Source organism: Hemibagrus wyckioides, linkage group LG23 (genome assembly GCF_019097595.1).
Source record: "Hemibagrus wyckioides isolate EC202008001 linkage group LG23, SWU_Hwy_1.0, whole genome shotgun sequence".
Classification (NCBI taxonomy): domain Eukaryota; kingdom Metazoa; phylum Chordata; class Actinopteri; order Siluriformes; family Bagridae; genus Hemibagrus; species Hemibagrus wyckioides.
The window spans coordinates 2,673,085-2,687,353 of record NC_080732.1 but is presented as its reverse complement, the minus strand read 5'-3'; the positions used below and the strand labels follow the sequence as shown (position 1 = coordinate 2,687,353).

At 40.5% G+C, this 14,269-nt stretch overlaps 1 protein-coding gene across 4 annotated transcripts in view; it reads right to left on the bottom strand.

Annotated features, from left to right (window-relative positions):
- map7d2b (MAP7 domain containing 2b) overlaps positions 1-13,796 on the bottom strand; it is an 18,414-nt gene extending 4,618 nt beyond the window's left edge. The window contains exons 1-9 of one of the 4 annotated variants that reach the window (XM_058377010.1): positions 13,518-13,796; positions 12,254-12,316; positions 9,575-9,738; positions 5,881-5,983; positions 3,115-3,207; positions 1,724-1,825; positions 1,490-1,617; positions 964-1,073; positions 114-337 (exon numbers count right to left, since the gene is read on the bottom strand). In XM_058377010.1, the coding sequence (XP_058232993.1) occupies positions 114-337; positions 964-1,073; positions 1,490-1,617; positions 1,724-1,825; positions 3,115-3,207; positions 5,881-5,983; positions 9,575-9,738; positions 12,254-12,316; positions 13,518-13,542 (1,012 nt within the window). In that variant the 5' untranslated portion in view covers positions 13,543-13,796. Of the gene's footprint in view, positions 1-113; positions 338-963; positions 1,074-1,489; positions 1,618-1,723; positions 1,826-3,114; positions 3,208-5,880; positions 6,345-9,574; positions 9,739-12,253; positions 12,317-13,517 lie in introns of those variants that run through there. The other 3 variants (XM_058377012.1, XM_058377013.1, XM_058377014.1) reach the window with 3 other exon arrangements.
- Positions 13,797-14,269: the final 473 nt, after the last annotated feature.

The window sequence follows — 14,269 nt, the reverse complement described above, 5'->3', positions numbered from 1 at the left end:
GCAGTGCTCATTGTTCCATGAGTCTAAACTTTCTGCTGCAACTGAAATCAAAACACGAGGAAAATCTTCCCAGATCCTTAAACCCGTCAGTGTTCCATCCGTCCACATCTCACCTGCATTATGCCCGAGTTCTCTGCTTGCAGATTTGGGAATCTTTTCAGTCCTTGAGCTTTTCCTATCCAGAGTGCTGGAGCTTTTACTCTCGACTCCTTTCTCCTCTCCGTCCAGCCTCTTGTAGCTGTCTGCCCCCGGGGTCACTGCTCTGTGCCTCATGGGTGAGCTGGGGAACTGCCCCGGAGAACACGGAGACTGGATACGGCTCTTACATGACTTGGACCTTAATTAGAGCACAGGAAGTTTTCACCTTTGAGAAGTTTTCATGTAACTACAACACAAAGCGGTGAGGATTCAATATCAGAGTCAGTTTAGGGCTTAAATACCATCCTGTTAGTCTTTTTTAATTTAATAAAATATACTATATTAAAATGGTCTCTTGCTTGAATGTTACATCATATTGCACTCGACAGAAAGGGAAACTGAATGACATTTCCTTCTTTGGTCTGTATTTTCTATCCCAGATTATTTTCAGCCCTAAAGGTCAGTGCTTGTGTTGAATGCCAATGGTCCAGACATTTTCTTTTTGCCTTTATTTATTTTTTTAAACTTATTTTTCTACCCAGTTTTGCCCCACCAGCCAGCAAGCACAAAGGAAGACTGAAGGCTTCTTCTGACACATGAAACACTCTAGGAAAGCTCAATTTCCCCTCATCCACATACATGAAGTCACAGATGCCTACGATTAGCTAGTGTCAAAGACAGGATTTGAATTCATGCTCTCCTAGAGTCTAAATGCTCTCGCTCTCCTAGAGTCTAAATCTTATCGTGATTTTAGGATAGAACTGATCGAGTCTGAATACAGTCCAGTGTGAGGAGAGAGGAAAAAATAAAAAGTGGATCTGAAACCTTTTGGGTGTGCCGGGCTTCTTGCTAACAGACAAGCTCTTGGTGGGTGTCATGGGAGATTCGAGTTGCTTCGCTGAGGAGTCGGTGATCGTGCCGGCTTGTTTCTCTGTCTGTAAACAACAATAACATTTTTTTAATGAATTTAATACTGCCTGCATATGTATTTCCATACGCTCTGCATCCCAGATGATTTGCACTACTGTTTATTCCCAAACGTCTGCCTTGCTTTATTGCATAATCTCACCTGGATGCTATAGATATGTTCCTGTGAACTGCTAATATATAAGAGAATATATTGGTCTGCGCATAGATGTGTCAGCTTGCAGAGCAGCAAAAATAAAGCTCTGAAGCAGGAAACAGCGAGAGCAGAGAAATGCAGTTGCTAGGAGACCGTCTCCTTGGTGGGTTGTATCTTAACGTTTTGCCCACTGAATAGTCTGAATCGAAAAATCTGAGCTGTGCAAGAAAAAATGGATTTGTGCTCTAAAAGAACACCACTGAGAGCTGTGCTACTGAAAGGGCTGACCTGGGGGGTTTTGGGGGTCGTGGCAACCCCTCGGGATTCCTCCGACGGTCCAGATGTGGAGCTGGTCTTCTTGCGCTCGGTTCTGCTCGATGAGGACTTATAAGGGGACCTGTGGGGGCTGGGTGAGGCTAAACGAGGACAAAGGAAAGACAGCAGGGGGTCAGAGGTCATACAGGGATAAAGGGAGGACAGAATAATGAGTGATGTTTGATAGAGGAAGGAATCACACCTCACCTCTCCCTGATGGCTGTGCTATAACAGCTGAGGAGTTCGAGGAGGAAAGGCGAGTGATCAGGTCTATCTCTGGACAGTCCGGTGGAATCATGAAGTCTGGTACTGAGGAGAGAGAGAGAGAGAGAAAGAGAGACGAAGAGAGAGAGAGAGAGAGATGGAGAGAGAGAGAATTAGAGAAAAGAGAGAGATGGAGAGAGAGAAAGAGAGATGGAGAGATAGAGAGAGAATTAGAGAAAAGAGAGAGATGGAGAGAGAGAGAATGAGAAGACAGAGGGCAGAGAGAGAGAGTCAGAAAGAGAGAGCGAGAGAGAGAGAGAGAGAGAGAGAGAAATAGGCAAATAGAGAAAAAAACAGACAGAGAGAGAGAGAGAGAGAGAAAGAAAGAGAGAGAGATGAAGAGATGCATTGTGTGAAGTCTGAGACCACTGAGATGTTCAGGGGATGTAATTTTGATCCCAGACTGGAGCTGTGATTAGTTTAAGATCTGAATAATTTGTCCTTGTAAACACATTAAACACATTAAATACAGTTACATGCAAAAGTTTGTACACCCTTAGGTGCAAATGCCGAAGACAAAGAAATATAAATGACTACATTATAATTATAATGTAACCAGCGCATTGTTTCATTCTAATGATCTAACAAATATTAATGATTAATAAAACACCCCTGCTTCATTACTGAAGGAGTGTCCAGTTGCTTGTTACCTAACTGCAGGAAAACAGCAGAACTGGCAACACCACTTGCAGTATTTAAGTCATTTTCTCCCTCATGTTTGCTTTGTTCGGCTGCATGTAACCAGAGAAGGTCAAACAAAAGTAAAGAGTTTAGCATTAGCGATGACGGGATGCGCAGGTCTAATCACAGCCGTGTCACGTTTCCTGAAAAATATCCGAAAATCTTCACCCGAGATCGAATCTGAATCCGTGTTCACTGCGTTTAAACCGCGTGATGTTATTCATTGCTGGGATGTGGATTTGCATATCATTTGCATATCTAGTGAACTAACAGCTGAAGGATCCGCCCTCCACCCTGCATCCTCCACTCCCTTCAGCACTGAAGCAGCACTGCAGCTCTGGGCTGATCTCAGATCCACATCCTGCCCATCCTGCACTTCCTGCCCATCCTGCACGTCCGCCCTTTCCAGCATGCAGGGAGCAGGACACGGATCTGCCTCTGGCTATGTGCGCTCCGTCTTAATGATGAATTACCTTCTCTGGGTTTTAATTCCAGGAAGTGTCCCTGTGGCATTTATACGCTTTAGGGAGGGAGGGTAAAAACAAAGAAGCCTGAGAAACAACACAAACGAGGCAAAGAACACAATACCACATGACATCACACACACACACACAGTAAAGAGGACAACACACAAAGCAGCTGGAGATTAGTACCGGCTTTGGATTGGCTGGCAGGCGGGAGAGAAGCAGGCTCATTGGTTAAGATGGAGGAAGCAGCAGGAGCGGGCGGGGCAATCTTAGGGTCATCTACGCAGCAGGTGATGCAGAGCAGAGAAAGCAGACGTCATGTAAGCAAACGTCACACATTCACTTCATGCTAAGGATCTGATCAACGACTACGGAGTTATGAACAAGAATGAAACAGAGACATAATCCCTTTATACGTTACAAATCAGAGAATTTTCTAACCTAGGATACGAATCGTTACGTAACCTATCCTTTGTTATAGCATTACACAATGACATCACATGACCAACACCCAAGTGTTTAAAACATTCTAAAAATGAGCACGAAACGGCAACAAAACAAACAAAAAGCAATCGACAGGAAAACAGAAAGGGGCGGAGCTTAATAAACATCACACACTCGCTGCTGATTGGACGCTGCATATGAGCAAAAAGGTTCCTTCGGGTGGACTTTCAGGGTGCTCAAAATTTGGCCAACATAAAATGGCGTGTGCTACAGCCAATCAGCAACCACGAAGCAGAGGTCTTCAATAAGGACCGCCCCTTTTCCGTGTGGAGTTATTTTTGCATTTGCTGTTGTTTGTGTTTTACACTTTGGAGTGGATATAAAAATAATTCTAGACACAGGATAAATACGATTACGTCGTTCTACCTTTAATGCGACGGGACGGCCAACGGGATTCGAGCCAAAAACAAATTGTAGGGGAAAAAAAAGGGAAAAGAACAAAACTAACAATAAGTTTTAACTTTAAAGATCTTTGGCATGTCGTGTTCCAGTCAGTATTTTATAGTAAGACTCCACCCACTTCAAACTTCCAGATATAGTAGTTTTTTTATTCCACTCTTCCTTGAGAAAATGCTCCAGATCTATCTAATAAAAATCGGGTCTCTAGTCCTCTTCATATCCATCCCCAGGTTCTTCCACAGTGGCTTCAAACTTCTGAAGCTGTTCCTTTGATGACTTGGGTCATAATCCTGCTGAATTGTTTTCTTCAGCTGGAGGATTTAAACCTAAACAGACTACAGCTTCAATCCCTGATGAATAGCTAGAAGAACAGCAGCTCTATAGCATGATGCTGCCACCACCATGCTTCACCATGGAAACCGTATGGTGTGAGAAACTCTTGTTTTTGTGGCAGAATTCTTACATTTGTGCCACAAAAATGTTTTACTTTGTTCCAGAACACTCTGGTTTAGGTTTAGGATTAAGCTTGAATGGTTTGGATGGTCTGGACGTCCATCAAACATACAGGAAGTGACCAGGAATTCCTGCAGGTTGCTGTACATCTCTTGGCAGCTCCACTGATTTGAGGTTTTCTACTTCATCAATTGTTTCTTTGTAGGACGTCTGGTTCTTGGTATTGTCTCTGTAGTCCAGGAATTTGCTCTGCTTGTTGCTGATGATGGATTTCACGCCGCTCCAGGGAACAGTTTTGGAAATTCTTTCGGATCGATATCGTTCTCAACAACGAGGTCATGTACATGATTTATATGGGTCAGGGCTTCGGCTGTCAGATGATAGCAAGAAGGAGAAATGGTAGAGAACCAGCAGCTGGTGTTGTGTTTGATAATTAGATCTGAAGCTGAGCTGGAATGTGATTGGTTCATTCGTTAAATTCATTATAAAAGGGTGTACAAAGGCTTGTGTAAGCAGGTTATTGTCGTTTTTTGTCTCTAAATCGTTTTTGTTTGTGAATGGTGTTGGTGTTGGGCTCTGTATCACGTTAAAGGTGAAAAATGCTTACATTTTCTATATCTTGTGTAACACAAAAAAACCTGCAGAGAAATGTGTAGTCATAGCGCTGCACTCGATTGAGAATCTGAACACGGATGAATGACCTCATCGTCGTACTCGTGTATGTTCGCTTTCGACAGAAAAATGACTGGGAAGGCCTCAGAACCGGCGTCTAAGGTTTCAGAAATGACACGATGAAATAGCGTGGTGAAATATTTATACGGCTTGTCAGCGAAACGCCGGAGAGGGACCGAGCTAGCGAGCCGACGATACGGCGACTAAATGAGTTTTCGGAGTCGAGCTGGACAGTAATATGATCTTCACCGGGGGGGAGAAGAGGGAACATTCGTGCTGATGATGAGCTCAGGTTATCTCAGTACAGCTTTCTAGCTTTCTAAAAGCCACCGCATCCCAGCGTGAACCCGGATCGATGGATCTCTCTTTATATATTTATATAAATACAACGGAAAGGACTCGCGCATCATGTGGGCCGATGGCGGACCTTCGGTCTCTCGGACGGGGTGAATTATTAATGTCGTTATGAATGCACCACAGAGTCCGGGTGGTGCTCCTGTGTTTCTGTCGCTGCTGCTTTGTGGAGAATGGGTTTATCTGCTGCTTTTACAAGCTTAATGAGATCCTGTTAAACAGTGTGAGGAGAGAGATCTCGTTATCTCAGCTGTGACATTTAGGGCAAAAAGTACGTTTTTAAGAGCGACACCAGAGTTGATACCAATTCTGAATCATGGTGAATTGCTAATCAGGTGTCTAACCTTGAGCTTCTTTCGAGATATTGGCGACACACGCCAACGCTAGCTTTTTCTGCCAAATTGCATCACTCCTAACGCGGAGCTGCTGCAGTTTGTTAGGTAACACCCACACCGGCTCTGGCGAGCTTTAAAAACCAAAAAATCCACCCCTGCATTGCAGCCTACACACCCTGAGTTACATGCTCTCATCCTCCTCCTCCTCCCCCGGGGATACGGATGTCGGACTCACCCTCGCAGGCTCGCGGTGGGCCGCCCCACGTCCAGCGTTTGTGTCTCTGCTCCGGCGGCAGGCCGCGGTCCTCCGAGCGCCGCATCAGTGCCTCCAGGTGCTCCTGCTCGTTGCGTTCCAAAACAGGGAAGACCAGATTCTCTCTGACTGAGCTGTCACTGCGGCGCCGTGAGGACGGAGACGAGGCCAGCTGATACTCCATGCCGACTGTCTCCCACCCTCACGCTCGCTCACACACACACACACACTCTCACAGACACACACACACACACACACAGATGCACAACCTCTTCTCCTTACTGACTGCTGGATAATAACAAGGAAGGGCCTTGCCCTGTGTGTGTGTCTCCGTCACACGCTCTCTCTCCCTCTCTCTCTCTCTCTCTCCCTCTCTCTCTCTCTCTCTCTCTCTCTCTCAGGTGATGGAGAGCTTCTAAAAAATCACAGAGCTGAGGATGGCCCGCCCAAACCCCTCCCTTCATTCCCCCAATGGCACCCGGCTGTTCAAACACACACACACACACACACACACACACACACAGCCACAGTGTAGCTATGGTAATGGCACAGGTCACATCAGTGTTATCGGGAAATCTCTCTCTCCCTCTCTCTCTTTCTCTCTTGCCCCCCCCCCTCTCTCGCTCTCTTTCTCTCTTGCCCCCCCCCTCTGTCTCTCTCTCGCTCTCCGGTCCCCTCCCCCCCTTGCTCCCGCCCTCCCCCCCCTCTCGTCCTGCTTGTTCTTGTTTTCCATTTACTCAGTGGCTGCATTTCCTCTCTAAAATTAACTCTTTAAGTGCCCCGATGACACAGATTCCAACAATATACACATGAGTTCATTACACACAACACATTCCATATATATATATATATAATACCTCAGATTTGTTAAATGATATATTACATAGATAAATGATACAAATATTACAAATAAGCCAAAGATGGAAAGCATTTTTAAGAAAATCAAAACAAAAACAAACAAAAAAAGGGAAAACATATGCTATGTTCCCTATAGCTTTCTATGGGTTCATTTAAATGCGCTTAATTTTATATTATTAAGTTGAATTATTAATTAATTAATTAATTATATTATTATTATTATTATTATTATTATTATTATTATTATTAAGTTTAAGGATAATGTAAAATATAGATTTGAATTTTTTTTTTTATTACAACTGGATTATTGCAGTTTAAGAAATCTGTAAAAATGTTATTTAGTACCAAATAATTTATTATAATAATAAATGAAACATTTTTAAATATTTATTATAAGCAGAAATATTTAATAAATATTAGATACGTTTTTTAAATTATAGAAAATTTGTTCAGTGTTAATCTGTAAGCTTTTGTAAGTCTTAATATTATTATTATTATTATTATTATTATTATTATTATTATTATTATTATTATTATTATATTATCTTTATATTATTAAGTTTAAGAATTGTGTAAAATATCTATTTGAATTATTTTTATGTATTACAACTGGATTATTGCAGTACAAGAAATTTGTGGAAATGTTATTCAGTGCCAAATAATTTTTAAAATATTTTATAGAAATATTTATATAGAAATATTTAAAAAATTATATAGAAATATTTAAAGAAAGAAAAAAATGTATATAAAAGATTACTACTTACAGTCTTATATATATATATATATATATATATATATATATATATAATTTGTTCAGTATTAATCTTTAAGAGATTATCATAAGGAAACCTTTATTTTAAATTAAGGAAACCTTTTTTAAAAAATAAATCTTAGAGTCAATAGAATTTATATTATCTGATCATGTTATTATTTATATATGTCTATTGTTATACGGTACATGAGTGAAAGACCCGCATGTCGCATCTCTGATTAGAATTTTCCCCTCATCGCCGTCCAGTGAGTCAGACCAACTAGCTGAGAGAAGATGACTGTAAATAATCATTTGCATGTGTGCATTAAAAACAGCGCAGGTTGAGATATGGATTTATTCTGATGCCACTGCAGAGGAAACGGAATCAATGTGAAAGCAGAGCACCTTCCACCGGCCAAGAACAGAGTCATCTAAAGTAAGGATTTACACACACGCAGCATTAAAAAAAGCTAACATTCATCAATCCAGCATCAATCCAGCATCAATCCAGCCAAGCAGACGCACTGGTTAAAGACAAACAGCATGCAGCCGGAGTCTTTATCACGCCCTAGCTCTCTTTGTTACCTTGCCTCTTTGCACTAAATCATAAATGATCCTGAGCGTGTCAGTGCTAATTGTGATTTATTCATCTGTCAGCGTGCGATAGATGTCGGGAACGGTGAGGTCATCACGTTGCGCCGGAGTGACCCAGCGTTAGCGTGGGGGATGGTCACAACATGGCAATGCTTCCAATTTTAATCAATAAACAGAAAGAAATCCACTTTAAGCTCAGCTCCTATCTGAAAAACTTCCTCATACAGAACAATAAACAGCTCTCGATAAAAATACAGCTTTAAAAAAGGCTCAATAATTTTCTAAATTTGTCTCTTGGTGAATCCTGTCAGGATGTGATTTATTCTTTTTCCCCTCATGTAACTGGCTTTAAAATGTACATTCAAATGACACCTGAAGAATCTTTCGAATTTCATGGCTTACGTTTGCTCAGTTAAGATGATTATATTCGCTAGTTAGATTAGCTAGCTAGTTAAGATTTGTAATTTGGCTTGTTAAAAATCAACCTCTTTAAATTAGCTTCCTTATTTAGCTCACTAGTTAGGTTTTGTTTCTGCTAATATGTGAAACACTGAACATTTTTTCATAAGCAGAGGAAATGCTAATGAGTGGTGAGGTTAGCATACGATCTTCCTGAAGACTGTTGGCTTAGCAGAAAAGTGGTTAGAAATTTTACTTTTAATTTTTTTGAATGAACAAAAACCAGGAGCTCTTTGTTATAATGTCCTTGACAGACAGCATCGATTATTCTCATTACACTATTTAAAGGTGTGGTTTGAAATTTTTTCTTTCTAGATCTGTATTTCTCATAAAGATTAAAATACGTTTTGCAGAAAATGTCATTTGCAGAGCTAACCCTAACGAGAACTCTCTGTCTTTATTTATTTTTTATCACGAGATCTTGAACATCACAGTGCAGTAAATCTCTCAGCTTTTCTCTTCATTTTAGGATTCTCTTTAAAATGATTCTGGCCCTGAAATCAACTCCGCCCCTTATCTGAAAACAAGGCGGTAATTCAGTAGCTTTTACTTAAAAGCCATACAAAGTGGGAGGAGCCCGGTTCATTTTGCGCCAACAAGACAAATAGACCAAGAGATGCTAACTGTGTGCTAGATGCTAGCTGCTTATTGTATAACGCTAACATTTAAAGGTGCAGTTTGTAATATTTAAACGCTTCTCAGAACCTGTATTAATATTATATGGATAGATTATGTTTACCAATTAAGCAGTAGATCGATGTAGTTCTTCATTTCCTGCTTCTGTTTCAATTATTCTGGCCCAGAAACGACCTTCACCTCCAGACAGAAAAGACCGGCTCAGCTCCGGAGCTTTTACTTCTCACTATGTTTTATTTTTCCAGAACACGAAAGTGTCACTCAGAAGCATCGTTAGCATGAGCCCAAGCTTTAAAGCGGGGATAAGGATGAGGCAGGGTGACGGAGAGCAGAAAGTAAAATGAAGGAGAGTGATTAGTGGACATGCGAGGCACTGACCTTCTCCTCCTCGACACGCTGCCTCCTCTTGTGCTCCACAGCGGCTCTGCGACGTTCCTCTCTCTGCCGCTGCTCCTCCAGACGCCTCCCTCGTTCCTCCAGCGAACGCTCGTACTGCTTACGGGAACGCTGCTCCTTCTCCCACAGCTCCTTCTCCCGGCTTGCTGCACATGCACAGGGAAACGAGGTAAACAGACCGAACAGAGCAGACCATCTCCGCATCACAGTGATGCTCCTACACTCTGTTAGCTCAGTCGCGCCTGCTACATGATCCCTCAGAGGTTTGGGTTATTGAGGCAGGAGCAGAACTTGGCAGAGCAGGAAACACTTCAGTTATTATACTTCACCTCATCTTACTGCGCTTCGGTTTGGAAGATTTAAACATGAATACTTGTACAAATAAATACTTGTACTCTTAAGTACTTAAGAATTTTAATTTTAATTTTTAAAATATTCTATTTTTTATTTAAAAAGAAAAAAATTCTGTCAAATTTTTACTCTCATATTGTGAATCAAAATCCTTGTTAAAAATGGCAAACACCACAAGAGTTACATTTCTTTCTTTCTTTTCTTGTTTTCTTAGTATTCTGTCTTTTCCAGGCTTTTCCTTTTAGTATGCTCTCGTTTCCTGGATTTTTCCTCTTAGTATTCTGTCTTTTCCTGGATTTTTCCATTAGTATGCTCTCTTTTCCAGGATTTTTCCTCTTAGCATGTTGTCTTTTCCTGGATTTTTCCATTAGTATGTTGTCTTTCCTGGATTTTTCCTCTTAGTATGCTGTCTTTTCCTGGATTTTTCCTTTTAGTATTCTGTCTTTTCCTGGATTTTTCCATTAGTATGCTGTCTTTTCCTGGATTTTTCCATTAGTATGTTGTCTTTCCTGGATTTTTCCTCTTAGTATGCGGTCTTTTCCTGGATTTTCTCCTTTGTATGCTGTCTTTTCCTAGATTTTTCCCATTAGTATGTTGTCTTTCCTGGATTTTCCCCTTAGTATTCTGTCTTTTCCTGGATTGTTAGTCTTAGTATTCTGTCTTTTCCTGGATTGTTAGTCTTAGTATGCTGTCTTTTCCTGGATTTTACCTCTTAGTATTCTGTTTTTTCCTGAATTTTTCCCTTAGTCTGTTGTCTTTCCTGGATTTTTCCCATAGTATGTTGTCTTTCCTGGATATTTCCTCTTAGTATGCTGTCTTTTCCTAGATTTTTCCCTTAGCATTCAGTCTTTACCTGGATTTTTTCCTTAGTATGCTGGCTTTTCTGGATTTTTCCTCTTAGTATTCTGTCTTTTCCTGGATTTTCCCTTCAGTATGCTGTCTTTTCCTGGGTTTTTGCCTTAGTATTCTGTCTTTTCCTGGATATTTCCCTTAGTATGCTGTCTTTTCCTGGATTTTCCCTTCAGTATGCTGTCTTTTCCTGAATTTTCCCCTTAGTATGTTGTCTTTCCTGGATTTTTCCCATAGTATGTTGTCTTTCCTGGATTTTTCTCATAGTATGTTGTCTTTCCTGGATATTTCCTCTTACTATGCTGTCTTTTCCTAGATTTTCTCCTTAGTATGCTGTCTTTTCCTGGATATTTCCTCTTAGTATGCTGTCTTTTCCAAGATTTTTCCCTTAGCATTCTGTCTTTTCCTGGATTTTCCCTTCAGTATGCTGTCTTTTCCTGGGTTTTTGACTTAGTATGCTGTCTTTTCCAGGATTTTCTCCTTAGTATGCTGTCTTTTCCTGGATTTTTCCTCTTAGTATGCTGTCTTTTCCTGGATTTTTCCTCTTAGTATGCTGTCTTTTCCTGGATTTTTCCTCTTAGTATGCTGTCTTTTCCTGGATTCTTTCACGATATGATTCATCCTTTTTCTCTGGTGTAAAAATGAAAAACTTTTCTTTAAAATTCTCTTCTAAAGAAGTCTGTTAAGTGAAGTTTGCTCATCTTAGCTAGTTTCCGCTGTTTAATTTAGCTAGCTAGATAAGACTTGTAATTTAGCTTGGTAAATATTCTTGTTATATTAGCTAGCTAGTCAAGATTTATAGTTTAGCTTGTTTGTTAAAGTCTGCTAGATAATCAAACATTTTTAAATTAACTTATTAAATCAATCAGCTAGTCAGATGTTGTTTTTGCTAATATATGGGATACTTCACAAGCAAAAGAAATGCTAGTTTATAGTTTGTGAGTTAGCATGATATTTCCCTGATGACTGATGGCTTTGTGAACTAGCTAGCTAGCTAAATTAATTAGCAGAAACTAGTTTAAATGAGTAAACATTGCTATTTCACTAAAGTTTACTTAAGAATACAAGTATTTATTTTCAGTAACCGTTCAGATCTTCTGATCTGAATTTAATGTGGATTTTATCATGTTATTATGATTTATGTTTCCAGGGAGAAATTATCTATTTGAAATTTGCTAGGTATCATCCGCCTGAAAAGTTGTCTTAGCTTTATCTTTAGCAATTATTTTTTTAAAAGCTGCATTTTATTTTCTTATGTTTGCTCTTGGATTGTAATTTTATGCTAATAAATTCTGTCACAATGTTGACACACACACACACACACTTAGCTTAGCTACAGTGACATAGCCTAGAGCACAACCAGAAGCACTTCCCGGATATCAGCTCATATCCGGATGTGAAACCTAGGGGCCAGGATTGTTGCCTCAGAAATGTGTTATGATGTCATGAAGGATTTCGTACCCTGAGTCTTCTCTTTCTCCTCTCTCCTCTCACGGGCTAATCTCGCTCGATCTTTTGTCATATCTGTGAAAAAGAGCAGTGATGTTAGCATGCACGCTGATGAGCAGGAGGGACACACCCTTTATGAACATGCACGTGTCTGCTCAGTGAAATGCAGCGTGTTAACTGTCTATTGTTATGTGAACGGACGCAGACTGAGGCGAGGTCGAGTCAGTTTCTCATTTTTCCCCCATGGTGTAAGTTTTTCCCAGCGTCTGCATGCAGTGGGTTCGACATAATTGGGAGAAGCGATTCATCCATCTTGAGGACAACAAATCAATGGACAGGATTTTCTTCATGTTCTTCACATTCCTGGGAATATTAAGTCATTTACTTACACTGCATGCAGGAAATGCAACATGAACTGGTGTTAGACTCACACCGGCTCTTTCCTCATCTACAACCTCACATCACTGCTACAGCTGGAGAGGAGCAGGATTCCTGTCATCTGTTCTTGTGGCGCGTTCGTAGTGCAATGAACAAACTGGGCAAAGTGTGCAGCATTTCTGGATTTTCACCTCATTTCTGTATTTGTTCAGGCATTTCAGTATTTTCTCTGCATTCAAATATTTTCTCAGGCACTTCTTTGCATTTCAATATTTTCTGTGCATTTCAGTATTTTCTCTGCATTTCCATATTTTCTGTGCATCATATCAGTATTTTCTCTGTATTTCAGTATTTTCTGTGCATCATATCAGTATTTCCTCTGCATTTCAGTATTTCAGCATTTTCTCTGCATTTCTGTGCATATCAGTATTTTCTTTGCATTTCAGTATTTTCTCTGTATTTCCGTATTTTCTGTGCATCATATCAGTATTTTCTCTGCATTTCCGTATTTTCTGTGCATCATATCAGTATTTTCTCTGTATTTCAGTATTTTCTGTGCATCATATCAGTATTTTCTCTGCATTTCCGTATTTTCTGTGCATCATATCAGTATTTTCTCTGCATTTCTGTGCATTTCAGTATTTTATTTGAATTTCAGTATTTCCTCTGCATGTTTGTATTTTTGCAGTATTTCAGTATTTTTTGTGAATATCAGTATTGTCTCTGCATTTCTGGATCGCTCTCCTGTGTACAGAAAGTCCTCTTCCTAAAATTTCTCTCCTTCTGTTAGAATCCTCCCAGTCTAATCCACCGAGCTCTGGAGATAATTCTTCCCCAATAATTCACCCAGTGCAGGTCTTCACCCCTGTCCTGTGATAATGAGATTAAACTCACTTACCTGACTTCTCCACGATTGCAGCCATCTCCACTTCTTCCTCCAAAAATAATATGAAAAATGGGATCAACGCTTCAACAACAAGCACGCGAAATTGACATGATATATATGAACTGAGCAAATAAAAAAACCGATAAAATAATAAACCTGTCCGTTTCTCTGTTTTTTTATTTTAGTTTTTTTTTTAATCCATCGGTTTTGCAGAGCAGCCAATGAGGAAAGCGCGCGCGCCACGGCAGTGTGTGTGTGTGTGAACAGCGAGCGCGCGCTCGCAAAGCGAGGCGTTACGTCATCGCCGGCGGACAAGGCTCGACGTATGGTAACCATGGCAACTGCTCCCACAGGAGCAACGAGGATCAGCTTCCATCTAAAGCTATTCAAAGCAAATATAAAATTTGTGTGCGCGTGCGTGCCGACGTTTCTACTTCACGCGCATGGCAGTTTGTCCAAACCCCCACACAAAGGGCTGTATAGGATGGAATAGTGCCTTGGTGCAAAAGTATTGGCCCCTCTACATCAGCTTTCCATTATTTATAGAAAAGGCGACTGAATTAAAATCCTTATAATGATTAAAATGGAAATGAATGCGAGCTGCACAAAGGGCAGGACCTAGTCCAACTAGTGAGCTTTATATCGAGTGACCACTCCCCTTTATCCACAAATCAACGCGCACGTGCTGCCCCGTATCCATTCCCCTCTTAATCAGTGCCCCATCAGAGAAGAATCTTTTAATCTACAGGGGTTGGACAATGAAA